The sequence below is a fragment of the Pangasianodon hypophthalmus genome, chromosome 1, assembly GCF_027358585.1.
Source record: "Pangasianodon hypophthalmus isolate fPanHyp1 chromosome 1, fPanHyp1.pri, whole genome shotgun sequence".
In the NCBI taxonomy this organism is placed as follows: domain Eukaryota; kingdom Metazoa; phylum Chordata; class Actinopteri; order Siluriformes; family Pangasiidae; genus Pangasianodon; species Pangasianodon hypophthalmus.
Genome location: NC_069710.1, coordinates 4,751,036 through 4,779,004, shown reverse-complemented (window position 1 = coordinate 4,779,004; position 27,969 = coordinate 4,751,036). Strand labels below are relative to the sequence as shown.

At 38.8% G+C, this 27,969-nt stretch overlaps 1 protein-coding gene across 4 annotated transcripts; it reads right to left on the bottom strand.

The window, feature by feature from the left end:
- Window positions 1–92: 92 nt before the first annotated feature.
- Window positions 93–27,941, bottom strand: cep162 (centrosomal protein 162). 4 transcript variants are annotated; one of them, XM_026914246.3, is made up of 27 exons: window positions 27,817–27,941; window positions 27,317–27,414; window positions 25,680–25,839; window positions 20,484–20,627; window positions 20,191–20,359; window positions 19,994–20,067; window positions 19,566–19,627; window positions 19,363–19,393; window positions 18,596–18,721; window positions 18,262–18,444; window positions 17,339–17,420; window positions 17,008–17,257; window positions 16,614–16,812; window positions 15,548–15,699; window positions 15,246–15,437; window positions 13,338–13,475; window positions 12,820–12,932; window positions 12,268–12,373; window positions 12,066–12,192; window positions 11,807–11,970; window positions 9,333–9,434; window positions 8,108–8,344; window positions 3,173–3,801; window positions 2,964–3,105; window positions 2,521–2,619; window positions 1,609–1,743; window positions 93–1,535 (listed from the first exon to the last, which is right to left on the bottom strand). In XM_026914246.3, the coding sequence occupies exons 2-27, from the start codon at window positions 27,374–27,376 to the stop codon at window positions 1,314–1,316; spliced, it is 4,098 nt and encodes a 1,365-aa protein (XP_026770047.3). In that variant the 5' UTR covers window positions 27,377–27,414; window positions 27,817–27,941; the 3' UTR covers window positions 93–1,313. The 4 variants fall into 4 exon arrangements, with proteins under 4 accessions (XP_026770047.3, XP_034162746.2, XP_026770045.3 ...); XM_034306855.2 differs by having other exon boundaries at window positions 27,584–27,903; XM_026914244.3 differs by having other exon boundaries at window positions 27,710–27,903.
- Window positions 27,942–27,969: the final 28 nt, after the last annotated feature.

Genomic DNA, 27,969 nt, shown 5'->3' with positions numbered 1-27,969 from the left:
CTGATTTCCACATGGAATTTCAGTCATCAAACTCAAATACTTACAGAGGACTAATAATAAATGTATGTCAATTTATTTTAAATAGTGTGAAAAACATTTTTAATGCTTTTTTTTTTACATCAATAACATTAATTTATAATAAATTAAACAATGAGAAATGTTAGCATGATCAGTTTTCAACAGCTAAAACAGTGGCTCTACCTAAATAGCATACATTTTTTTTTTTGCTTTTCCCTTTTTTTATCTGAGGCTTACCAAAAGACACCACTTTGCTCCAGTGTAAATGTGTAAAATGCTAGCACAGGGGTGATCATATTAATACATTCCTAGTATTTACAACTTATGGCAATCATCTTTTAACTTTAATACAAATAATCAAATTGCGCACATATGCGTCACATATAGTTTCAACTGCAACAATGAACTTCGCAAACACATTGCATGGCTTGTTTTGTAGCAGACTTCTCTATTATTCAAATCACATGGCATCTGAACTCAAATCCTAGTGATAGGTCTCACTTCAGTACTGCTCAGCAACTCACCTGCCATATGAGGCTGAAATGAAATTCAGCTTGCACAAAGCAAAGTGTGGTGTGCAGGACAAGCTTTGGTTCACGCACAGACCCTCTTTGAAAAAATAATCAGAAAGATTTTCTTTTGTCTTTTTTTTAATCTGTCTCTTCTAAGGTTGGCCTGCAGAGGTTCAAATTTGGAATTTGGTTCAATTCATCTGATAAAATAATATTTTGGTGCAGTATTGAAATATTGTGTTACAAACGTTGACCACAAGGCGTACTTTGTAAAGTATCTACAATTTGCTTGCAAATGATTTTGCAAACAATCTATAAAACTGCTGAAAAAGAGTTCCAATAAGAATTCCTTAATGCTGGTGAACCTTGAACCAAGTCACAGAAACCTGAGTATTCTATATGCACTGCTCACTGAAAGTGATAGGATATAAAGAAGCAACTTTTAGTAGTTCATTGTGGTTACTTCCAATTGTTACAAACTTGTACAAGATGTAATGTTTAACAGTTTATGAAGAATGTTTAACAATCTCTTTAAGAAAACATACAACTGTAACAAATATTGAATGGGATTTAAAAAAAAAAAAAAAAAAAAAAAAAAAAAAAAAAAATATGTAAAATATGGCACCACTTACTCAGCCCTAGCAGGGACTAGTATAATTCATTCAATCTGTATGTTTTATTCATTTTGGATAGTGCTCACCATAGTATTCATGGTTTTGTATTGTAAACAGTGTCTCCCAGACATACCTGAGTGTAGTGCTTGGTTATATAGAGAGCCCTATATCAGTATCTAAGAGGCCGGAATACACAGCCAGCAGCAGAAGAGTATTGTGTGGCAGGAATCACCACACCTTGTTTCTGCAGCTCTCGAAGCACATCCAGTATGGAGTCCAGCTCCTGTCTGAAGGCCTCCAGCTCGCTGCTCTTCCCCTGAGCCAATCTCTTCCAACGCATTACCTCCGCCTGCTGCTCCTGCTCCACCACTAAGCGCGTCTGAGCTATCATCTGCAACATGAAGGACGGTAATTAGTTTGTGCTTTGTGTCTGTGTGAAGGTATAGATACATATGCACACATACCTGCTGTAGTTCTTGCTCACGTTGATTGTATCGGAGCTCCATGGTATGGATTTTTTGCTCCAAGCTGGCAAAGTGTCTCAGCTCAGGACTGTGGGCCTCTTTTGCCTGCTTCAGCTCTTCTAAAAGCTTAGTCAGCTACATACACACAAACACACACACACACACACACACACACACACAAATACTTAATTTAGTATTAAATTAAGCTTGGTTAATGGCAGTTATTTTTGGTTGACATACTTTATCACTGATACATCACTTGAAAATGTTGCACAAACAAGAGCCTTTCCGTTTTCAGGTAATCATGCACAAACAACCATTTATTGAGTGTAAAATTTTTAAAATCTGTTTATTAGTCTTAGATTATGTGGAGCGCCCAGAATAGTCCTTGTGAATTGCCTGTTATTAGACAAATTACAACATATCAGAACAAGGGCATTAATAAAACCAGTGATTTGCCTTGCAGGTGGCACTACTTTCAGAGCTGCTAGAAAATCACCACCTTCTGACCAGTAAGATTTAAGAATTCTATACTGCCGTGGGATAAATGTGTTTAACTCTATATTATCTCAGCCTTTGTATGTATGCCTTGACCTTTTGTTAAAAGCTGCAATATACTAAGAGATAAATAGCAACTGATCAAGGATTCTCTATTACTGAACTCATCAATATCAAACATTTACATTTCCAGATATAAGAGGCACACATATGAGTCAGTACATGTGTGTGAAGGTGAATGAATGCTGAATGAAACATATACATAGAGGAATTAAGGTAAAAGACCTTGGAAACTACTTCAACTGGATGGGGAAAAAAGATGACAAAAAATAGGTAACTGTGTTTATAGAAATGGCAAACAGTGAACAACTACTAAAAAGCTTTCGGTGATGGAGATTAAAAGAATTTGATTACCTGGTTCTGTAACGTCTCCTCTCTGAGTTTAGACAAAGCAAGAGCCTCTTTAGTTCTTTGTAGCTCCTTCAGTTGCTCACGCAAATGCAGTACCATGACCTGAATCACACACACAGTTATATTTATTTAAATACATTTCATACAATAATTAAATTATTTGCTATATCACTAAAAGCTATGATTAATTATTGTTTATTATTATGAATAATTATTTCTAACCATTAGAACTGCCACATGACTCAAACTGATTTCATCACTGGATTTCAAACAGGAACCTGGTACACTATTTTAAGGTTAATGCACTGATCCAGTCCACTTTTATGCCACAAATGTGTGAGATGTTGACAGACACGGATCTGGTCAATATGTAAACGTAGAACAAAGTGTCTTGAAGTCTGTTGCCATCATGCTTGTGACAATTTGCTTGCAAATTAAAACCATACCTCCTGTGATTTCACTTGATTTGTGAGTTCAGCTACTTTGGAAGAGGAGTGCTCCAGGGCATGGCCAGCCACCAGACGCTCTATTTCTCTTTGGTGTTCAGCCTTGTGCAAGGCCAGCTGTTCCAGGTTTTGCTCCTGAGCCCTAAAAACAGCACAGCTTTACTAACACTCTAACAATATGACCGGTTCATGACCAGTGGTTTACATACCTCTGGAGATCAGCGTGTGCTTGTGTGGCAGCAGCCTGAAGTGAAACCCTTTCTTCTGACCACTGTTGTTCCAGCTGCTCCTGTCTGACCCTCAGCCTCTCATTCTCCTGCTGCACCTCGGAAATGTGGGAGCCTGAGAAAACTCCAGGCTGATAATCCTTTTCATCCTGACTAGATGGGAAAGTCTCAGCCAGGACTAGGGAGGGATCTTTGCCTGTCTGTTTGGACAGAGAGCTGGATGTTTGGAATTTTGGGCTAAATAACATGCTCTTCCTCTCTCTCTGCAGCCTCTCCACGGTGCGCTTCAGCTCCTGGATGGTGCGGCTCTTGGTGGTAAGCTCCTGGTTCAGGCGTTCCATCCGGGCGATATGTGCTGCTTCTGCTTGCTTCTGGTGTCGTGAGGGCTTTTCTGGCTCTGCTGAGGAATGAGACTGCTGGAGCTGCTCCTTCAAAGTGCCCACTTTGGCCTTCAGACTGCTTACTTCACTCTGGTGCAGTTCCTTTAGTTGTTCCAGCTCCTGCACTGCGTGGGACTGGGTCTCTGACTTCTTAGATGAACAGTCACGACACTCTGTGCCTTGCTCAGTTAACCGCTGCTCTAAATCAGAGATCTGCTGCTCATACTGGAGCTAGAAAGAGAATTAGTGATGTGTAACCAGCATGGTCTCAAGACTGCAAATTTAAGTACATTAACATGAAATAGTGGAATGTCAGTAAATGCTTATGCTATTCCAAATAATAAAGATAATTACAAAAAAAATATTGGGTATATTAGCCCTGAGCCAAAGGTTCTAGGCAAGTGTTGCTGACTATAAAAGAAATTTAGTACTAAGCCATGAAATGTAGCCAGAATGAATGAATGAATGAACGAACAAATGAATATTGCAAGTGTGGACAAATCGTAAATTTGTTAGCTAATACACTAGCTAATTTCATAATAATAAAATGAAAATCTTTTTCATTATAGCCACGCAATTTATCCTAATTTTCACCCTATCTGGTCATTTGCCAATTCGCACCCACTACTTAGAACTGGATCCATAAGTATGTGAACAGTGATACAATTTTTGTAATTTTGCCTCTGTATATTTGATTTCAAGATGTGACTGAATTGTAGACTTTCAGCTTTAATTCAAGGGGTTTTTAACAAAAATATTGCATTAACTGTTTAGGAATTACAGCCATTTTTTGCAGAGTACCTCCATTTTCACAGGCTCAAAAGTAATTGGACACTTGACTGATAAGCAGTTTCATAGGTGTGGCCTGTTTCCTGGTTATTTCATGACAAATTAAGGAGATAAAATGTCTGGAGTTGAATCTGTAGTTGAACTATCACACGGCAGCTAGTAGCTGGGGAGTTAGCTACTAACTGTATGTGCTTTCTCTGAGGCATGTAAAGATTTTCCTGAGAGCCCACATGAGTGTCTGTATCCTTCGAAAAATGTTAAATAGAAAATCTCAGTAGGAACACAACACTGTTGAGGTCTGGATTGTGAGCTGGCTATACAATATTACCATAATTCTCATAAGAAATATGTTGATTGCATACAGTTTGTATTATGCAGCTTTAAAGATTATAAGCCACTAAATGATAACCAGAGCTGCAATATCATCAATAACTAATGTTTACAATCCCAACTCAAACAAAACAAACAAGTAATTGATAGAGACAAGCTGCAAGCAAACAAGGTTAAAGTGCCCTGCGATTTAGAGCTTTAAAAAGAAATGCAGTGTTTTCTGCATCTCGATCTGCTCTCAGTGATTTAATTTCAGGATGAGAACACAGGAAAGAGCTTATGGTACATTTTCATTTTTTACATCCATTCTAGTTAGTTCAAATTAATCTGAGCCACCAAATTACTGCATGACCTTTAAGCAAATTTATAATACTTCACAAAAAAAGAGGAAAGCAGCACCCCTCTGTCTGTGAGCCTGATGTGGTGCTACTGTTCCTCAGTTGGGCAGTCATTTCTGCAAATGGTTCTGTAAGTGGGTACTGCACAGTTCCTGAGGAAATCACTACAGCGAGGAACTATCATTACTGTTAGAATGGGTAGGAATAATTCCACATAAGGACAGACAGCATACTTTCACAACACACACCCCCCATGTAACAAGAGACAACGTGCCAGACTCTGGATATAGGAGAATAGAAACCAAGGAAAAAGACTGAATGGGGTCATTATGGAGAGTGATTAGTTTTTTGATGTACTGAGCTATATGCTTGTGACTCTTTGTGCATGTTCTTGTGTGTGCTGTAGTATGTTCAAGACTGTTGGGGATTTATCTTATCTCATTTCTACCCCTCATTGGCTAAATTTAGTAAGATAAAACAAATGGTTATGTGGTCCTGTGCCATGGACAGAGAAGCAATAACAGCTACAGAAAAGCTCAGGTTACCATCTGTTGAGTTTCTCATGTTCTTCCACCGCATGGGTTTCCTCCAGGGTCTCTGGTTTCCTACCATCGTAAACATGTCAATATGTGGACTGGCAACTCTAAATTGTCCCTAGGTGTGCATGAGTGTTTGTGGATGGTGTCCTGCGATGGATTAGATGGACCCTAAATCTAGGGTTAAACTGAGTTGCATGTGGAAAATATCAACAAACACAAGCTTGATCATAAATATAATTTTGTCTAAATAAATCTAAAGGTGCGCATGGGCATGCTATGATAGCTTGCACTGTTGTTCACAATATTGGTTAATAAATATCTACATTGACAAATTTGGTTTTTATTTTGACAGTAAAAAATGATTCAAAAAAATAAGAGAAGTTTTACTGTGACTCTTCAGGTGCCTCTCCAGAGCAAAATTCTGACTTACTCCCTGGCATTTTAATTACAGTGACTTTACAAAGTGTTCCATTTTATATGTCAGTATATAAGTTATAGTGGTCTACAGTGTCCAGACCATTTTAAAAGTAATGTGTATGAAGACTTTAAGAAAGTGCTTTTCACCATGAAAGAATCTTTGTTTCTATGGCAACAGCTTCTGTAAAGCATCACCATGGTCTCATAAATTGTGGAGTAAAACACATAGGTAGGCTGTTTTCCTCTTTTGCATTTGGCATGAAAAGCTCAGTATACACTTCACTCATACAAAGATAAAGACAATACAGCATGACCAAAAGGCTCGAATTATTCTTGTTTTCTGTCTTTTAGGTTCTGTTCTTTAGCACTCTGTGTAAATTGGGTATGTGTTGAAACATAAATTGCTTCATATTCACTGTATATACATTCATCATGTATAGCATATAACAATGGTTCTGTAGATCCTACATACTGAACTATATTTATATAGTAATAAAATGTATTACTATATTAGTGTATTAGTAATTTTATTTATTAGTAATAAAACTCACTGAGCACTTTATTAGGAACACTATACTATACTGGGTAGGGACTCCCTTTGCTCTCAAAACAGCCTCAATTCTTCGTGGCATGGATTCCACAAGATGTTGGAAACATTCCTTTGAAATTCTGGTCCACGTTGACATGATTGCATCACGCATCAGGTCGCTTTCAGGCTGCGAATCTCCCAATTCAGATTCAGGGACTGGGAAGGTCACTGAAGAACACTGAACTCATTGTTATGTTCATGAAACCAGTTTGAGATGACTTTTGCTTTGTGACATGGTGCATTATCATGCTGGAAGTAGCCATTAGAAGATGGTACATTGTGGCCATGAAGGGATGCACATGGTCAGAAACAATACTCAAGTAGGCTGTGGCATTCAAGAGATGATTGATTGGTATTAACAGGCCCAAAATGTGCCAAGAAAACATTCCCCATTACACCACCTCCACCACCCTGGACTGTTGACACAAGACAGATTGAGTCCATGGATTCACGCTGTTGGTGGCAAATTCTATCCCTATCATCTGTGTGCCTCTGCAGAAACTGAGATTCATCAGACCAGGCTACGTTTTTCCACTCTTCAGCTGTCCAGTTTTGGTGAGCCTGTGCCCACTGCAGCCTCAGCTTTCTGTTCTTGGCTGACAGAACTGGAACCCGACGTGGTCTTCTGCTGTTGTAGCCCATCCGCCTCAAGGTTCAACGTGTTGTGCATTCTGAGATGCTTTTCTGCTTACCACAATTATACAGAATGATTATCTCAGTTACTGTATGCTTTCTGTCAGCTAGAACCAGTCTGGCCATTTTCTGTTGACCTCTCTCATCAACAAGGCGTATCCATTCACAGAACTGCCACTCACTAATAAACTTTAGAAACTGTTATGCATGAAAATCCCAGGAGAACAGCAGTTATAGAAATACCCAATCCAGCACACCTGTCAATTTTTTTCCCCCAATTCTGACGGATGAGTATGAATGAGTAAGTGTAAAGGTGTTCCTAATAAAGTGCTCAATCTTAATATAAACTGGCACAATAATTTATAAAACTACTCTCTGGTGTCACCCAGAAGAGAATGGGTTCCACTTGTGGTCTTAGGCTCAAGCACTTCTGGCTTGCTCATTCTGACTGTTCCTGAGCTGTTATAGATATAACAGTGAATAGCCTCAATTTTGCAACTGAAAAGAACAATTTAACAAGGTGTAACAATGTATAAAATACTTATTAGGTTTGTGCACAAGACCTGCTGAAATAAGCCACTCTGCATGTTTGTAGTTTAGGAGTATGTGATTTATCATGCTGCTGGTTCACTTACAGTACAATAACTTGTACACTTGTAGTATCGTACACTGTACAAATTTTCTATTTTTGTGCTTTTAGCCACTTAATGACACAATAACAGTAACTGCATCCAGCCCTACCCAGTAGGAATTTTAGGATTTGAGATTCAGTCAGAGAAAAAAAAAGAAATAATTACCCATTTAAAACTATTGAATACTTAGAAGTTAAAATTACTTTTAGGACAGACACTTTGTTTTTATATTTAATTATAAAATTAAAGCAGCTGTCTCTGTTTTCCCACCTTGATCCTGTGGAAGTGCTGCTCCATGGCTCTGAGTGAGCGTTTGGCTTCCTCGTCACGGTCCTCAAGCTCAGCCTCCAGTCTGTGGATCCGTCTCTCCAGCAGGGCGGCAGAATGTGAGGGCTGAGGAGCTGCACTTTCTCCTCCCCTTTCTCCACCTACAGCTGCTGCAGCAAGCATCAGTGCAGGCAGAGAGTTTGGGTGCCTACGGCGCAGAATCTCCTCCATTTCTTTCACCTGACAGACAGATTTGAGGATATAAGCACTGTGAATGATCTCTCTGTTCCAGGTATTCTTACATACCTTTGTATGTAATTTATATGACATGAAATATGATAATTTGTATATTATGTACGAGTTGTACATTAAAACTACATTTTTACGACATGTCAACCAATTGCTAAATAACCTTTATGGCAAACAAGTATGGCAAAACATTCAAAACTTACTGTACTATACTATTCTGTACTAGTCTGCTGGGGAGGCAGCATAAAGAAGAAGGATGCAAGGCGGGTGGACAAACTGGTGCAAAAAGCTTCTTCAGTGACTGGAATGAGGTTTGAATCACTGGAGGCCGTGGTGGAGCGACGCACACAGAAAAAGCTAGAGGGCATTCTGGAATACCCTGATCATCCCCTACACAACACCCTGATGGACCAGAGAAGCAGCTGCAGTGGACGACTCACCTCACTGCGCTGCAGGACTGAACGATACAGGAGATCCTTCATCCCCACTGCCATCAGGTTCTACAACACCTTAGCCAATGGCAGATGACTAATCACTACTCTCATTACTTTACTACTTCACTAATTTTCTACTCTCACTACTTTTTTACTACTCTTACTACTTTCTTTCTTACTTATCTACAAGACTACCTGAATTTCCCTTCGGGGATTAATAAAGTTTATCTTATCTTATCTTATTCACTGCACAGAAAATAAACAATAAGCTCCCTTTTTACACATGTACTTTTATGCTGAAATTCAAGGGTAATTATTCAGTATGCAATTACAAAGTGTGAACACCAGCAAGAGTTTAAATCCTGGTAAGACTGAAGTGGTTTGAAGGGAGTGAATTCTGCAGCTCAATTCTCACAGTGCTTAGGAGAGCAACCCCAATGTGCAATGTGTCCTGAATAAACAGACACTGCAGAGTGAGACAGTTGCCCCCCCAGATGGAGGAGCTCAGAGGACACAGGATACACCTCTGCTGAGTGCATGTGTACCTGTCGCTCAAGATCCTGAATTCTCTTGGCCTCTGCAGCCCTCTCCTTCACTTTCTTCTGCTGCTGGTTAGCTTGCTTGGCGACCTCCATCTTCAGCTTCACCTTAAAGAAACACACACATTGTGCATGCACTGCGATGACTCAACAGCATGACAGGCATAATGATCACAATGACAGAACCACCATCTGACCCTGAGGAAATATTACACAAAAATTCTTGTGTTTTGCTGGTAGCAGGGTGCCACTGTGGAATTTAATAATTTTTGTCATTTTGGTAGTGCACCTGCATACAAAGGATGCCACTGAAAGAGCCCAATTGTCTCCTAACTGACTTGCATTTTATCCACACTGCTACCCCGAACTCTGCTACACAGCAGTTTTTTGAAATGGAAGCTGTATGCATTATATAATATTATGTAATGTGTGTACTTCTGCTTTAACCTACATAGTAACACATTAACTGAAAGCATGGAAGAACAGCCATCTTACACAAATGGCAGAGTCATTTAAAAGACTACTGTGTAATGTATACACACATCTGAAATACGTGGATGGGCATTAAAAGCAACCTCATTAAAGGAACACTAATATGCATGGAAAGCCAAAGCAGCCCCTTGCTGGTTCAAAGCAAGTTTGCCTACGAAAAGAAATAATTATGAAATATTTCTTTGACATAATTTATGACAGTTATATTTCCCCTAATAATTATATTTCACTGAACTACACATTGAGGACATCTGAAAGAATTCTATTTCTCACCCAAATATGGTCACTAGCAACATGATGACTACTTTTGAATCTTCTGAATATAGAAACTAATAATACAGTCAAGAATGTTTGTATAGCTATATTATATATACATACACACACACACACACACACACATACACACACATATACATATACACACACACACACATTTCCCTTCTTACAAACTGCTTGATTTGTACAGCTCAGTGGTAGAATACAGTTTTAAAGCTCTGGTAGTGATGAAGCCAGCTGATAATCATGCCTCCCACACATGAACATCAAACAGCTTAAATCAGAACTTTCCAGTGTAAACAATTGTGAAGAGAAAAGATGTCTGCTGAATAACGATTCATAAAGGCTCTGGGGTGCTGTGTATTCAGCATGACCTGCCAGTGAAATGTAATTAAAATCAACCAGAATGGGTTTGACTCATTTCAAAACACTACTGAATATACTGTACATACAGATATATTTGTTTTCACTTGAATGTTGTTGGTTGTTATATTACATTAAAGGGGGAAAAAAGATCTGAGAGGCTGTTTTAACAGCGGTGTGTTGACCTTTTATATTAATTTGTTTTTGTATATGTTTTTGATATTTGGAAAACAGATATGTGAAGTCCATCACAGGGTCAAGCTTCATGACCATCAAGGATATTTACATGGAATGATGCACTAAGAAAGCAAACAGTATCAGGACAATTCCACACACCCCTCACATGGACTGGTTACTACCCTCCCATCAGGAAAAAGGCTTCAAAGCATCTGGGCAAAATCCACAACAGCTCTTTTATTCCTGCAGGCAGTCAGACAGACTGTTAAACAAAGCCTGATGGCTCATCTCATCCAGTTTGACAGTGTGATTCCACTACTTACACCACACAAATCACACCAGTCCCTTTAAATCATAATCCCTCTTTTACTGGACTATATACTGTACAATGGATGCTGTACAACATTTTTTTTTTTACTACTGCATGGGATATTGCACATTTTATGCTAGATTATTTTTATTTCTATTTAAAGTTTGACTACTTGCTTATCTGTCGTTTATTTTGCTGTCTATTGCTGTTTGATGTCCTGTGTGTTAACTGTGTCCTGGAGGAACCACATTTCATTCCTCACTAAACACACTGTTGTAAGAAGGAATGACAAAGCTCACTTGGGATTTTGAGATATTGCATATTTTTAATAAAAATAGCTTTAATCAATATAATTAATGTTATCACCTAGGCCTAAAAGTGCAGTCAAATAGTTTCAGCACTTCTTTTTCCTTGAAATGTCCTATTCGTCTTTCAGATTCTAGTTAATAGCCTTCAGTTATGGTCCTTCAAAGACTCAGAAAAATGCTAAGGTGGTTCAGGCAGAATTTGACTTTGGCACCCCTGGTACAAAGGGTAAGGGCAAAAGCCTACAGGGTTGAGTATCATCAGCAGCCTAATTCTCTATATGGGTGGCATGGAAATAAAAGAGCAAGACCACTACATGATGTAGATCAATATTTGACTAGAAGCAATTAAGGATGTCATTTATTCTAACTACCACTGGTCAATTGCTACTTGAGGGTTAACTAACACCTCAAGATTTTATCGAGCATCATGTGATTTCAACAAGATTAAAGAAGGTGTAATTCATCAACAGCCATTTACACACCAGGCAAACTAATGAATTCCCTCAGATGTCTGGGAAAAGGTCAACATGATTACAGCAAGATTACCATCTCACCTGCTCAGTTAGTCTCTGTATCTCTGCATTGGCTGATCTGAGTCTGGCTGCGTCTTTGTCCAGCAGCTCCTGATTCTCAGCATACCACTGCAGTCTCTTCTTCAGTGCAGACACCTCTTCCTTATGTCTTTCCTCCAGCAGCTTCAACTCAAACCCTTTATCACCTTAAACACACAGCCATAGGCCCATGCTGGAAAATGCCACATAATTTACCAAGGATAAACATGCAGTCTGAAACACTCACACCAGCCTGCTGTACCTGATGTAGAGAGCACTTGTGCTTTTGCCAAGTCCCTTTCTTTTTTCATCATCTGCAAGTCCACCTGCAGAGCCTGCTTCTCTTGTTTCAACCTGCGGCTTTCTTCCTGCAGCTGCGATTCCCTTCTCTGTACAGACACAAACACATGCTCTAAGACAAACCCAGCATTTCAACAGCTAACAATTACATCTAATCACATTACCTGTGCAGCCTGCACCTCAGCCAATAGTTCAGTATCACTGCATCCATGGACAGCAGTGCCTATATTTCCCACTGTCTTCTGCTTACTGCTCTTATTTAACTGTTCCCTAGGAGATATTCAATAGTAGATGTTAAAGCAGATTATAATGAGAAATTCTAATTAATTAGAATCTGCATGGAACGATTCAGTCTCGTATTCCAGAGCCCTGCATCACACTTACTACAGAATACTAAAACCACATATATAAAAGTAATAAAACAGTACTGGCATGATTTACATTTCATGTGCCCTCATAAACTGGCCTCTCTAGGCGTGTAACACTTATACATATTTCAGTCTCCAAGTTCAACTGTTGTAAAATGCAAATTTCTATTTTACAACACATAATCTGTAATGCAAATGTTGCCGTCATATGTGTTGCATAAATCTATATTTAAATTCAAACATTCAGAAATAAAGGTCAGACTACAGTGTGTCTGTAGGCTTGCATCATGTGACTGATGTTGTGGGACATAGCTTTACAAGAAAGAATGCCCTGATGGCACGACTCACTTAGTGATGGCTAATTCAGAGAGCAGTCTCTGATTCTCTGCAAACATGGCCTCTTCATTTTGTTTACTTTGTGCCTGGAGGGCCTTCATCTGCAGGTACAATTTTTCATTCTCCTGCAAAGTCAAAATCATTTAAACCAGTCAACAGTTTACAATGTCACCAAAATGAATTGAACAATCAATCCAATACAAGAAAAAGACAGCTTCAAAATATTACGTGCTGAACCTAAACGTATAAAGTACATGAAAGAAAATGCATAAAGCACAAAATTACCCCATTAAAGCCACAGGTTCGAAGAAGAGGTATTGTATGCATTATAAGAACTAGTGTTAAAAAGTGTATTCAGTAGCATAGTTTTTTCCTGAGCTCCTACATTATCTTCAGCTGGATGATTTTTAGTCCAGAAGTAAAATTACTGTGTGTACTAAATCCACCCACACAATCCATTAAGCTGCACCTTAAACCAAATGTGCGCTAAGTGCCGAACGCTTAGAGCCCCAGCTGACAGACAAGCTTACCAGATGGTAGCCTTGAATTAGTGTCTCCTGCTCCTTCATCTCTTTCTCGATCAGTCTCAGTTTCTCATCTCTTCCTGGGTCTGAGGCTTCACCAAAACTCCATCTCTGCTTCTTGCTTGCTTCTTCTGCACTGCGCAACTGAAGGTCAGGCATTTTATGAGGTTCATAAAAAATTTATTCATATAAAACAAGCTCTAATAGCAAACCTTTTTCACTCCACAGAGGCATCATTTTACTAGAAAGAAAATTCACTTCTGATTCAGGTGCTACATGTTAATCTTAACTTCTTTTATTGATGTAATTATATAACTGTTATAGCATGGTTTTCAAAAATATGCACCAAAATATGATGCAAACCTATCACTTTTAATTCATTATTATACCACGGTGCTGTTGAATTCTTGAATCCGATCGATTGACTAATTTTCTATAAAAGCACGGCTGACAATAGCACTAGCTGCAGTTCACGGTTTCTAATAATGTGTTTGTCCTGGTACGTTATTGTTTGTATAGTAACACCTACTTCACAGGCACTTGTACGCCAGACACTCCACATAATCTCAGCGTATAATAAATGGCTTAAAAAAGGTGTTATTTTATACAGAAAAATGTATAATCAATATGGTGATGCTTCCTGTGAGGTGACATTTACATAACATTTATGGAAAGATGTTTTGTTTTGTACCACATGGGACTCTCCAGGCAATCTGCAGTTTCTCTGAAGCATTGACAAGCTGCTTTTTCAGTCTCATTAACTTTAGGAGAGAAAAAAAAAAGGCCTGTGAGGGAACAAATGTTTATAGCTGCTATAACGTAAGTGATAACAGGAACTAACTTGTTTTCAAGATGTTCCACAACATTAAACCTAACTATAACCAAATAAAAAAGTATAATGCATCATTCTTTAATTAATAAAAAAAATGTCATTATTGGCAAATTGCTGTGGAAGAAGAAAGCACTTCGAGACATGCTGTTAAAAAATACTAATGAACTTTAGAGTGGTAATCAAACCACTTCACCATTAATTATTCTGTTATAACAGCATGCTCTGTTGTGTCCTTACTTAGCACAGGTTAGCAGCCATGTATCAGCCTTAGTATGTCGCACTACCTTTCAGCCTGACAGACAAGCTCATGAAGAGCTGAGAAATGGAGACTGAAGATTAATAAAAAAAAATCTAATAAAAATCTTTAAGGCTTAGTCATCCAATCAGGGCTGTAAGAGAGGCTGTGTGCAGAGATGTCACGATCTAGATGAACAGATCCACTAAAAGCTTTGTGTTGTCTCATCTTGGAAGTACATCTTAGAAAACACTCTCAGGAACAGAAGACAACAACTCTCACAAATACAACCCCCAGTGGATGAAATGAACACCATGGCAACCACTGAAACAAATCCAGCCCTTATTATGACCCTTCTTTTAAAACATAAATTCATCAGAGAAAACGAAAAGTCTGCTGAAAATGTCTAAAAAAGTGAGACAATATTAGATGCACTCCAAGTTGAGGCTATTCATAGACCCTTCTTTCTGGTTTTGCTAAACATAAGTCCTACTGACTAAATATGAGACTGAAGAAGCACCTGAAGAATGCCTGTCCATCACACTGTTGTTATAAAAAAAAACAGGCCTTGAAATTTTTTTACAAGCCACCTTTACAGAGTAATTTTTGTATAACTGGACATGGTCAGGAAAAGTAACCAGAGTTTAAGTGCCTCCCTGTGGTTTACAAAAGCCAGTACACTGACAAAGCATGCAAGATCAGTTATAATTCCATTAATATGGATTACAAAAATATATGCAATTTATACTGTACAATCAAGACATGACTGTAAATAATTTACTGCCAAGTCCCTGTCAACAACTGATTCTAACAGAGAACTCACAATATCCATAAACGAATTATTAACCTTGCTCTGCAACATGTAATTCTCCTGTTTGAGAGCGCTGATCTCCTTGCTGTGTTCCTGCTGGAGCTGCTTCTCTCTGAGGAGAAATTCTCTCTCTTTCTGAGCCAGCTGCAGACGTATACGCTCCAGTGAGGAGTACTCCAACATAAGGTCATGGCCTCTGGCAGCAGCTCCCTCTTTCTCTGTGTCCCTCTGTCACGTAAGTGACGCAGAGGAGAAAACAGATGAAATGAGTACACTGGTGGAACAAAGATTTAATAAAAGACTTTACAAGCAGAGTGATACAGCAGGTGTTTACTCACTTTGCTCTGATTTGTCTGTTGTGTGCTGCTGGCTGACTGGTCAGGACAGCCAGTGTTTGGACCATCTGCTTCCATTCGGTGTTGTAAAAAAGAAGCAATGGACTGTATTGAAGCAACAAGTTCAGTGCTTACCTTCAAACCGGAGTCTGGACCTACACAGAGACATGCAGCATACGGTTAAAACAAACAAAAAAAAAAACAGAAAAGAAACGAATATATACCCCAAAACTATAGTAAAAAAAAAATGTTGCTTTGTGATATTTCTGACCTTTGGCCAAATTCATTTTTGATATCAGGTTTACAATCCACAAGACTTCTATCACATAAAATACCTTAAAACAGTGGATGTAATAAAGGACCCAGACATTTGCACTCTGTGCACAAGCTGCAGCTTTATCTCATTTATATAACATTTAATCACAGTATGTTAAACAGTCACAGGTGTCAGACTCAAGGCCTGGAGGCTAAATATGACCCACTGTCTCAATTTTAACTGCATAAACTTTCAATCCTGCCAATTCACACTGCACATGTTCAACTATCACCACAACATACAACAGTGTCCGCAAAACCTGCGATATGGGGATATGTGTAAAGTGTGGGGGGAGGGAAGGGAGAAACCCAAAACAGTTAACAACTCAAAGATGCAGCGGTACAAGCCTGGAAGAAAAAAGAATACAACAGTTTGGTGATGTCAGTCAGTCACCAGCTTGATGCTGTTAATGCAAGCACGGGATATGCAACCATATAGTAAGTGTTATTTACTTTAATTTACTTTACTATCTGCTCCTATACTTTTTTCTCACGTAAAAACTGGGTGGTCTGCCACCAAACGTGCCATGTTCCAAATTGTTTAACAAATCTAGATCAGGAAATGAAAGCTGAAATTCTATCGTTTCATATTCATCTTTTGATATCAGATCCAAATGTCTTCAGTGTATAGCAAAAACAAAAGCACTGGTCATGCTGTACCAATTCTTTCAGAGGGGACTGTAAGTACAATGTAAATACTGGAACCTATAAATAATTTGCATCTACTGTGAATATTGGGCAGAAGGGTTAATACCTTTGACAGTATGTGTTTGACTAAGAGAAGACATCCTTTTGGAGGTCTGGGTTCGACTCTTTCTTTGAGTCAGTGGAGATGGAGGTTTAGCTAAACTGTTGGGCCTGCTTAGCATGGAGGCTTTGGGTAATGGCCTGATGTCAGCTTTCCTATTCCTCACAGATGGGACTGAAGCTTTTCCAGAGGCAACTGAATGAACCTGCATGAAAAGTTAATTACAAACCAGTCATAATTATCATTATAGTGATTATTACAATCACAGGAAAGCAGAAGCATATGAAGAGAAAAAGCATCAATCTTAATTGCATTAATGGTGATCACCGCTTTCAGGCCATGGCACTGAGACTATATTTATTATAACTTTTGATGTCTGAGAGACAGCCTGTGTCCTCACCTGAGACTTCTTGCCACTGCCAGAGGCAACAGGAGGTACCTCAGAGAGGTTATCCTGCTCCTTCATGAGCCTTTTCACCTCTTCCGTGATGCTTCTGTGTCTGTGATGGGAAAGTGTTTGATATGGCTCCATTGCTGCAGGGCCCTCATTATCTGCTTCTCTGAGAGCCACAGGAGAGTGCTGTGCTTTAGTTCTTGTAGTGTGGCCCTCTGAATCCAACCTGTCAGCTTTCCTGTCTATAGCCACTTCACTAAAACAGAAACAGAGTCAACCTATCCATCCCTAATAATCTCTAACACCACAGAGATATGAAAAGCTCCAGAGAGCTTACCTTAAGGGCTCAAGACACAAGCCAAAGGTGATTGCTGACTCTGGCCCAATAGCACGCATCAGTTCTTCAGCAGTGGGTAAATCTTCAACACAAACAAGACTATAAGTGATTGTGTTAGAGAAGCCTAGTGGTGGGTGGTACACTGATAGAAATGAGATACCAGTACAAATTTCCAACTGGTAGATACTTCTGCAAAACACTTAACATGTTTTGCAATAAGTGAAAAACTGTAGCATGTTGAGATTGAAAACATGGATAGAGAAATGTAGTGTCTGGCCACAATTACCATGTTTTTGAGTGCACAAGTGTGAATTTGTCATAACCATAAATTATGCATCAAATTTATGCTACTACACAAATTAAATAGATCAGCTATGCATCTCTCAAATCCACACGACATACAAGATGCAGAGAAACAGCTGGCCTGGGAACAATTGGTTTGGAGTGATTCAGACTCTGGGTTACTGATCAGAAGGTCCAGGATTCAAGCCCCAGCACTGCCAAGCTGCCACTGTAGGGCTCTAGGGGCGCCGTATCATGGCTGACCCTGTAATCTGAGCCCAGCTTCTTAACAAGATATGCGAAGAAAAGAATTTCACTGTGCTGTAATGTATACGTGACAAAAAGGCTTCTGCGTCTTCTACTGCTCTTGAACGTCTGGCCACGACATTTTTTTGTAAATTTCTTCTCTTGTTTGTTTCTTAGTCATTTTAATTGTACATGACAGTTAAAAACATGCCTTTGCTTATGTTTGTAATAGCCTCCAGTGAATTTATATTTACCTATAAAGAGCAGTCGTAAAATGTATTCATCACCAAAATACCACCATTCAAAATTCAGGCTACATCGCACACTCCTTAGGAAGCCAATTTCAAGCCAATTGCTCAATATAAGCAGATCCCTGCAGACATTCCCTTACTGACCTGATTCTGTAGTGGAGGCGTGCTGTGTGGTTCTTTGCAAACATTCTGGAGTGGAGAAAGAAAAGGGACTCCTGCTATGCTCCTTCTCTCGCTCCTCACACTCTTCCACTGAGTGAGTGATCTGATGGTAGGCCTCCTGCAGAGCCTCCATGTCGCTCGCCCCACTCTGACCATATGACACTCCTACAGAAAGTGACAGCAAATGAAACAGAGAAGAGAAAGAAACCATGAAAAGACACAAAAGTAAAGCAAATAGGCAGCTAATTAAAATGATGCTCATTAGCTTATCATAGCAAGAGAGCATATTTTCTACCCATTAGTAATGTAAACAGACCCGCGGTGCCTCGTCCTGCTGCCTGTGCTGTTCTGGAGTCAGGGTACTCCGTTTTCTCTTCCGCATCGCTCTGCAAAGTAGGTACTGGAGCTCCATCCGTGGAGTTCAGAGAGTCATGCAGTGACACTACCAAAGGAGACGTGTTTCAACATGTACACACACAAGCACAAAGATACACACCATGTAAATGACACTAACAATACATTTTAACGCCACTGTTTTTTTTTTTTTTTTTTTTTTTTTAAAAACACCAGACTGAACTTAAGACTGAATGATGGAGAAAGCTATGACTTTTAAATAGACTACTGGATATAGTTGAGTAACCTTAATTACCTTGAGGTTAAAGCATATTATGTTGATGAAAACAGGAAAGTGTGTTCACATGCTCTGATCGTAATGAAAACAGAAACATCTCTATGCTGAAGCATGTGCTGGCCATTTCATGGATTTTAGAATACATTGTACAGATAATCCAAGGAAATGATTGCAACTGCCAGACAGCTGCCTTTTGACTACATGCTTTTCAACATGTTCAGTCTATTACTATGACAGTGAATTCCTAGAAATTGATGGAAATTACAAACATAGCTCAACAAATGCCACAGAACTACCACAGCAGCAAGGCGAAAAGAAAAAAAAAATCTTTCTTTAGGCTCAAATTTGTGGGATGGATGCATAGACAGAAGGACATACAGTATTTAGCTATACAAAATAATGTGTTTGGCCATTATGAATTTCAATCATCTGAAAGCAATGTATATAATCACCTTTAGCCAGCATGCCACACCTTTCAGGCTTCTGCAACAGAGAAAAAAACAACAAAATTCCCTTACATAAAAGTCAGTGCATAAAATTCACCAGAGGTGTCATATTTACAGTATCTACGGCAAAATCTAGCAAAATGATAAAGTGCAAAAGCACTAGTTCCATGACAAAATGCAAAGATATGCACACTAAATTATGTACTCACCTTCTCTTCAGGTTCCTTATCGGTTGCCTCATCTTCAAAATCATCACTGTATGCAGGGGATGCTGGCGTGGGAACAGAGAGTTGGTCATTTACACTTTAAAATATACTTTTATCCTTTTAGAGTATTCTTTCACTACAGGCTGAAAGGACCACAAACAATCTTAATCATTTGGTTTGCAATAAAAAAGATGCTTAGTGTTTTCCTCAGGGTGGGACAACTCAACATGGCTATTCAAATAAAGGCAGTGTCAGGGTGCATGTACATAAGAAACTTCTGATCCTAGAATGCTGCAAGTACAATATGCTTGTATGTGATGGGGTAAAATTACTACAGCAGAGACTGGAAGCTTGGGGACAAAATCTACATGTCTGGTAGAAAATAATAATTCAATAATAATAATAATAATAATAATAAAAATAACTCTCACCTGGGGTGTCTTTCACAGAACACAAATCTCTTTCTCCATCTACACTCTGCTTTGTCAAAGAGATATCATCGTCCCTGAAACACACGCGTGCACATACACACACATGCACGAAAATTTGTCACCATTTTTTAAAGAAAGACACCACTAATTCATAGTCCTATCATGGCACTGTTTTTTCTCCACTGTCTTTGCAGCACCTTTGAGGAGACGTAAGACCAGGGCTGAAGGATTCCTGGTCTTTGTTAAGTCTTGAGTCTTCAGTCACAGACTTTTTGGCCAAAAAACTTGCATGGTCCTCTTCCTCATTCAGAGCTTGCAAGCCCAAAGCAGCAGCACTCTGTGCAGATCCGTATATCATTAGTGAATCTGTGCACCATTCCAAAGGAGAAGAAAAGACCAAAAAAAAAAAAAAAAAGGTCTGGTTAATGCAAAAATCAGCAAATGAGAACAATCAGTCAAACAGAACAATGATTAAGAGTGAAAAACCAACCCTCTGGCTCTAGACTGTCTCTGCTGAACATGACTGCCTCTCCTCTGGACTCATCATGAAAGTATCGCTCCTTCACCTGATCTTCATCAACCTCCTGGATGGTTTGGGACTTCCTTAAGGATTTGCGGAAGGTCTTCCCAAGAGCTATCATTTTCACCAGTAACATAAAGGAATATCAGGTAACGCATACCAAAAATGGAAAGACTTTAACATGGAGACTGGAACATGAATAGGTGCATTAGCTGCACTCCAGCACTGCACTTTACATTTGAATTGAACAAATCACATTCACATTTGAATTGTCATTCAAAGCCTCCTCATACATGGTATTATTCAGCCACATTTCATTATAGCTAGTGGTTACAGAACTGCCTGGTGCATTACCAAGCGATTACTTGATATAAAATTTTCACATACAAAAAAAACCCAACAAAACACTGCAATTACTGGCATTAGAAAAAACCTGATGAAGCATGGTTTTCATTTAGTCCCCTTCATTCCATCATTTTCCCAACTTAAATTGAGTATAAGAATTATTTTTAGGATAGCCAAATGTCAAAAACTATATTTTCTAAAAACCTTATGGAAACATTTATGATCATGTGTTTTATTCTTGATCATAAATGTGACCATTGGAGAGTGTCAGAACTTTAATCAGATGAGTATTTACCCCTATTTGTTCATACAACATGATAAAACCATAGCTGAAGTTAAATATACTATAATTTTATTTCTCTAGCTAGAGTAAAGAGTGAAAAATATGAACGTACATGCCACCGTTTCGGACCTCTTAATCACTGAAAACAATAGGCATCTAGAAATTGCATGGTATCCACTGCTCAGAATTGCTCCTCTCTTGTACACATCATCTAAATGTGGTAGCACGATATTATTAACATCATTAATTGTCCCTTTAAAAGAAGCAGGAAGCAAATTTCTCTGGTTGAACGACACATTGTACCACCCACAATTAGACATGTAATTTTTATCTCTAGTTTGATTTTCAGCTACAAATACTGCAACTCTTTTAGAGCTCTGTTTCCTTTGGGCAGCAGTGATGCTCAATCCTCAACCTTCACGATTAAGAGAATATCACAAAGAAAATATGATCAAGTCAAACTGCACAAGGGCTATTCATGTAATGAGATGTTTCTTGACATTGTTGACAAGCTGATCTAATACAACACCACAACCATAATGAATGAACAAAGAAACTCTTGAGTTCCGGACTCCCATTACTTTGCAAGTGCCACTTAGCGCACCTGCACACTCTGCCCACCACCTATACATACCTTTCGTCTATTATGCACAAGGATCATTGCACATCACTTCATCGCTACTCTTTTCACATGGCAGGTTATTCTTCCTCTCCTGCTGTTACGGCCTCATCGTATTTATCATAATCTTTATAACTTTCCTTATTTATTATAACCCTTGAATTTTTCTATATTTTACTTGTTTACTATCTTATGTCTGTGTATCTTGCTTTATGTCCCAGGGTGCCCTCATGTCTGTGTTACCTTCTGGCTCTCCCTTTTAGTTATGCTGCAATAGCTAGTCTTACCGGAGTCCCTGCTTGCACTGTACATTGTCCTTAACCATTACGTGACAATTAGCATACCTAATAATCTCCCTCTCCCTCTCTCTCTCTCTCTCCACTCGAAAACCAACCACTACACAGACAGCCTAAAGATCATCATGAGACTACTGTGGATGGTACCACTTAGAAACTGTGAAGCTGTCTTTGGACTGCAATTGATACGAACAGTTTTGCCATGATAGCTTAGGACTACAATTGCTATGATAGCTTTAGCACTGCAAATGTACTCAAGTCTCCATCGGAGAACAGCTGATAACATCAGCAAAACAGGCTTTATGTTAAAACTATAATGAACTTCCTGGTTACACGGTTGAACTTTTTGAACTGTAGTACACAGTTATAGAAGGGAATTATTTATAATTGCACTATCTGGTGTCACTCAGATGAGGATGGGTTCCCTTTTGAGTCTGGTTCCTCTCAAGCTTTCTTCCTCATGTGTCTCAGGGAGTTTTTCCTCACCTCTGTCACCTCTGGCTTGCTCATTAGGGATAAATTTATACATTTTTAATTTATATCCTGAATTTATATATTTCTGTAAAGCTGCTTTGTGACAATATCCATTGTTAAAAGTGCTACACAAATAAAATTGAATTGAATTGAAGTTACTTTATATTTGTCTTAACTTTATTACACTTTACTCTTGCTTATTTGCACAGTCCCAGTGTCAACCACCCTGCATCTCACTACGCACTGTACCCTGTATAACTCTGTATGTGACAAATTAAACCTCTGAAACTTATCTCAGATATTACCATTGCTGCTGTTCCATGAATCACTTTTTCTGTTCTCTGCAGGAGGATTATCAGAGGCAGTCTCAGTGGAACTGTGGGAATTCTCAGCCATATCTGGTATTACACCACTTGACCCAGTGAGAGCTTCATCTTCTGAGGCACTTCTTCCTTCTGACTCACTGGACTTTTTGGAGGACTGAGCCTTTGGCTTTGATGTAATGAGTTCAGAGCTTCGCTGCCTATCTGTGCTGTGAGAGGGCTCTTGATTAGGCAGCTGGATCTTGCCTTGATGTCTAACTTTGTCGAGTGCCTTGCTGCGGGGTTTAGGGGTGGGCTTAGAGGGGACTAACGGTAAAATGAGGGCAAGAAATAACACAAGTTACAGAGCAAAATGAAAGAAACTGATTGTTCATAGGACACCAAGAATTTAAAAATGGGCATGGTGTTATTTTACAGGGACGCTACAATGAACAATGCTAGGAAGCAAATGTGAACCAATGTATTTATAATGTAAGCTATGTGGCAAGGGAGACTTCTGGTGATGTTTAATGGACATATTGAAGGTTAATAAGAAATAAGCTGTACCCTGAAATGGACTCTGTCTCTGTCTGCTGTCCATGACATGCGTGTCCACAGCATGGGTGTTTTTATTCTTGATAAATTTAAACTTACCAGCTTCATGTGGGTTAGCAAATAGGAGAAATGAGAAATCACAAAAAAAAATTGGTAAAAACAAAAGCACACAAAAAGAGGTGGATAGAAAACTGATTTGTTAGTAAACACCAAATATAAAAAAAGCAGGGATGAGGATTTCATTAAGATACCCTGGAGTAATAAAAGATAATGAAATCTCACAATGAAGTACCCAGTGGGAATACAACTTAATCTGGTTTCCTAGAATCATGGGAGCAGAGGGAAACATGGGATGACACACAGTGGGCCTCATTTTGCAAGCTGGATATGAATGAATTTATTCATAAATTCATATGGTGCTACAGGAAGATTTAATGGACGCTGCATGTAGAACGGAATTTTTACAGGCTGGTATGATTTTTTTTTCAGACGATGAAAGCTGATGTATAAATCGGATCTGCGTTGGTGCTCGAGAGGCCTGAGAGACTTTCTGCCGACAGTCACTGAGACACTTAGAACAATTCAGCATAGCAGTTTCCCTGTGTGAGATCTGTGGTATTCATGATATGTATCATGTAGGTATCTATTCTATCTCCTGTCAAACCATTTTTTTCCCATCTCACTTAATTTCACACCTAATTCATCCTTTCTCTAATTTGTCCCCAAAGTCTGGCCTTTTCAGGTGCCTTTACACTGATAAATAATATTTTTTTAATTGGTAGAGGTGAGGCAAAATAACTTCCACTTTTGCTTCTGAGAAATTTCCTTCCTTACTTTAGTTATTTCATGCTTCCAGCTCTGTGAGCATTTGGAGCCTTATGGTGTTTTGTGGGCATCACTAAATGCAAATCAGCTGTGGCATGCATGCACTTTATTAAAGCTGTGCACTGTCTAGTCTCAGTTCCAAAGACTTGCCCAAGAGCTTGTGCAATTATGTCTTCCTTTTTCAGAGATGACCTGTGAACTAACTGGCGGCAGCCACAAAGGCACATCATGTTGGCTGGGCTTTGTAGGAGATGCAGCGTTTCCCACGCTTTGGCAACAGTCCCATGTAAAAAGGCATTTTATTTATTATCCGTACCAAGAAATCAGTGTCTCATTGCCAAATGGGCTGTGGGATAAACACAGCTCAGGGTCAGGGGAAAGAGAGAGATAGACAGTGAGAGTATGACTAAATGAAATAGTCATCATAATAAATTCTAATAAAGTACTTGAGTGTTTCCTTTCCAGATCACCGCTAATTAATGTGTGGTTATGTTATTACAGAAAAACTGTGGACTGGCGAGCCATTTAGCAAATGCACATGAATACCTCTTTAAATGCTATGTTTTTTATTTTATTCTTTTTTTTAAAATCATGTGCTACCCTGCACTATTACTCCACAAATAAATTAATTACGAAAATATGAAAAAAAGAAGTCCTGCTTCAAAAATATCTTTTATATAAAAACGCCCATAATAATTTACAAATCAAGGCTCTAAACAGCCCAACAATTTGGTGTTTGCTTGTTTTTTGATGATTGAAAATAAACCCTATGGGCGGATATAGCCTCAAGAGTAACTCAGTTACAGGCTTGGGTTTAGCTCATATCAACAGCTCATATCCTGACTGTTATGTAATAGTCAGGAAATTATTCATGTCTCTTCTTGTCCATTTCTGTGTCACACAATTCAATTTCTTAAAGACAAATTTGAACAGGTCTTAAAGCTTTTGCTTTGGGATCAGCAGCAGTCTATAAAGGGAAAGACAGATGCATAATGATGATCATGCTTAATTTTTCAAAATAAAGGCAACAACAAATCGATAAAGCAGTACTGTATCCTATTTGTGTATAAATAGGCTTAGATTATCATCCAAAATGTAGCTTTGACGAATAAATAAAGGAAAGTGATTACATGTTTATTCACTTAAAGAACAAAACTAGTTTGAATGCAATATCAAGTGGTCAAGGTTTTTGGTATGGTGTATTGTGTGACACACCATCTTCAATCTCAATCTCTAAGGCAAACTCAAGAAAACTAAAAGACTGTTTGTTTTTTTTTTTGCTACGCACCCCCTAATTTTTCTGCATCCTTGCTTAATTTCTGGCGAATATTAAATGCTGAACATTAATGACATCAGTCAGCATCCTGCATCTGCCTCAAAATGTTAGTTCAATGTCAAACCTCACATTTATTTATTAAGTTTAAGTCTCCAGTCTGAATTCTATCTAAACAATGCTGCTGAACCTACCTTTTCTCTGAGACTCATCACTGTCCTCATCCTCTTGCCACCAAGGCACAGACCTCTGGCTTTTCTTCTCCTGTTGCTTTTGAGGTGCCTTTCCTAGGTTATCCAGAACACTGGGACGCTTAGAGCTGCTGCCCAAATCAACCGAGTCATCAGACACTGACTGTAAAGAATAACAGAACATAAACAGGTATAACAAACACATAGAATTATACACCATCTCCTTCTTTAGTATGATGTTGCTGTCATATTTGTGTGGTGGTCTGGGAAAACCATTCGGTGTGGCTAAATTCAGGAAAACAGACAAAAATGAGAAAAAAACAGCTATGGTAGCTGTATATATGGTAATAATATAAATATAATGTACACACAATGTCACCAGTTCACTGGATGTCCTTCCTTGGAGCACTTTTGGTAGGTATAACCACTCCATACTAGGAACACCCCACAAGACCTGCTGTTTTGGACATGCTCTGACCCAGTTGTCTAGCCATCACAATTCTTACATTTGCCCATTTTTCCTGCTTCCAACACGTCAACTTCAATGTTATTCATTCCACCTATCAATGGTTTTAATGTTATGGCTGATTGGTGTGATACACACATATTTCTATTTTCTCTACTTTAAGAAAACAAATATATGCTACCAAAATGACATGGAAATGTTTCAATTTTTATCTTACTTTCTAACCTTGCCTTGAGACCTGCCTGCAAAGACCAAGTCACAGAGATAAATGCAGAGGTAAATGCAGTCAGTCTGCTAACAATGTCTAAAACCTTGACAGTGAACTGCGATTGCGTCACACGGCAAATGCCTGGCTTTGTTTGCATGTTCTGTAGCAAAACGGACATAAGCTTAATCAGTTCAGTTTGTAAGCAGATTCCGGCTGTCAAAGTGCCTGCGATGGGCCTGTACCATCACATCATCATCAAAACAGAGAAGAGCACTCACACACACTATACAGATGACTACATGCAAAGTTTATTTTTAAATGTTAAAAAATGGTTATAATAAAAATAATACATTAATAACAAGAAATTCGGTCACCAGAACAGAACTGACTGAATGAATCAGAGACTATTTCCTCGGCCATGTTAGCATGAGTAGAGATCAGTCGAGTGAGGAAACAACAGTGAGGCTCGTATTTAAATGTTGAACGTCATTTTACGTCAGTTGATGAGACGGAGACAGACGCAGAGACATGCGTATGAGGCTGAGGATCACACTGAGAATCTGTTTACCACTGTAAACTTTTAATACTTTAAAATTTGGTTTTCTGTAAGTAATTAGGTTAGAATTGTAGCTACAAGCACGGCATCTTTCAGAGGAAATGGAATGAAATCTTTAAACAAGATTTTCTCTATTTTTTTCCACCCACTTTTGGAGCTAACCAGGCTTAAAAGGATATAACTTCTGATTTTCTTTCTTTCTTTCTGTTTTTTTTAAGACACAATCATAATTTAGAATTGAATTCATGTATCAATATTCATATTCAAAGTAAAATAATGCCCATAATCATTTGCAGAACATCAGGTAAGACACTTGTTATAAACCACAGTGAAAACATGTTTCCAAACAAGAACCATACAAGTGCAAACACACACACACACACACACACACACACACACAAACCCCTCACCTCTTTCAAGAACTGCTCAAACTGTTGATCCAGCTCCTCTTGTGTCGGTCGGTAAGCCATTTCCACAGCAGCTTAACAAGCTTCTACTGGACATATCCCTGAGCAGAAAAGTTAGTTAGCTTAACAAACATAACTAACATCACTAACTAGCATAACCAGTGCGTTCCACAGTACAGCCAGGTGTGTGTGACAGTTACCTGCTGCCTGACAGTGAGCTAGCTACAAAACTCACAGCCTACAAGGATAGTCTAAATAAAACATACTTACGAGGTGAAATATGAAATATAGTCAGGGAAATGAACTGATTTGTTGCTTTACACACACACACACACACAGTGTAGTGCACTAGCAGGTGTGCAGCAGGAAGTCAGTTAGGATGTTAGCCCTAGTTACCTGCCTCATACATCAACAAACAGGACGCTCAGACCGCTAGCTAACACTGTGTTATGTTTTTAGCGCCTCTTAAAAACAAAACGCATCCAAAATACAAAAAATCCAACCTTTCGAACAAGTTTAATATTGTTAATATTGTTTATATTGTTCTTATTGCCGTTGTTGTTGTTTTGTTACAGATTCCCGCGACAGTAACCGCGGAAGGATTACTTTTAAGCTCATTGGTTCTTCTTCTTCTTCTCTGTAAGCTCGAGCATCGA

What these genes read in the sequence shown, in the direction of transcription:
- cep162 (XM_026914246.3), bottom strand. Translation starts at nt 27,376, where the DNA reads ATGGCTTACCGACCGACACAAGAGGAGCTGGATCAACAGTTTGAGCAG. An exon ending in GGTCTTACGTCTCCTCAAAG is followed by an intron (nt 20,068 to 20,190) that starts GTGCTGCAAAGA and finishes CGTGTGTTTCAG; the next exon opens with GGACGATGATATCTCTTTGA. An exon ending in ATAAGGAACCTGAAGAGAAG is followed by an intron (nt 19,394 to 19,565) that starts GTGAGTACATAA and finishes TCTCTGTTGCAG; the next exon opens with AAGCCTGAAAGGTGTGGCAT.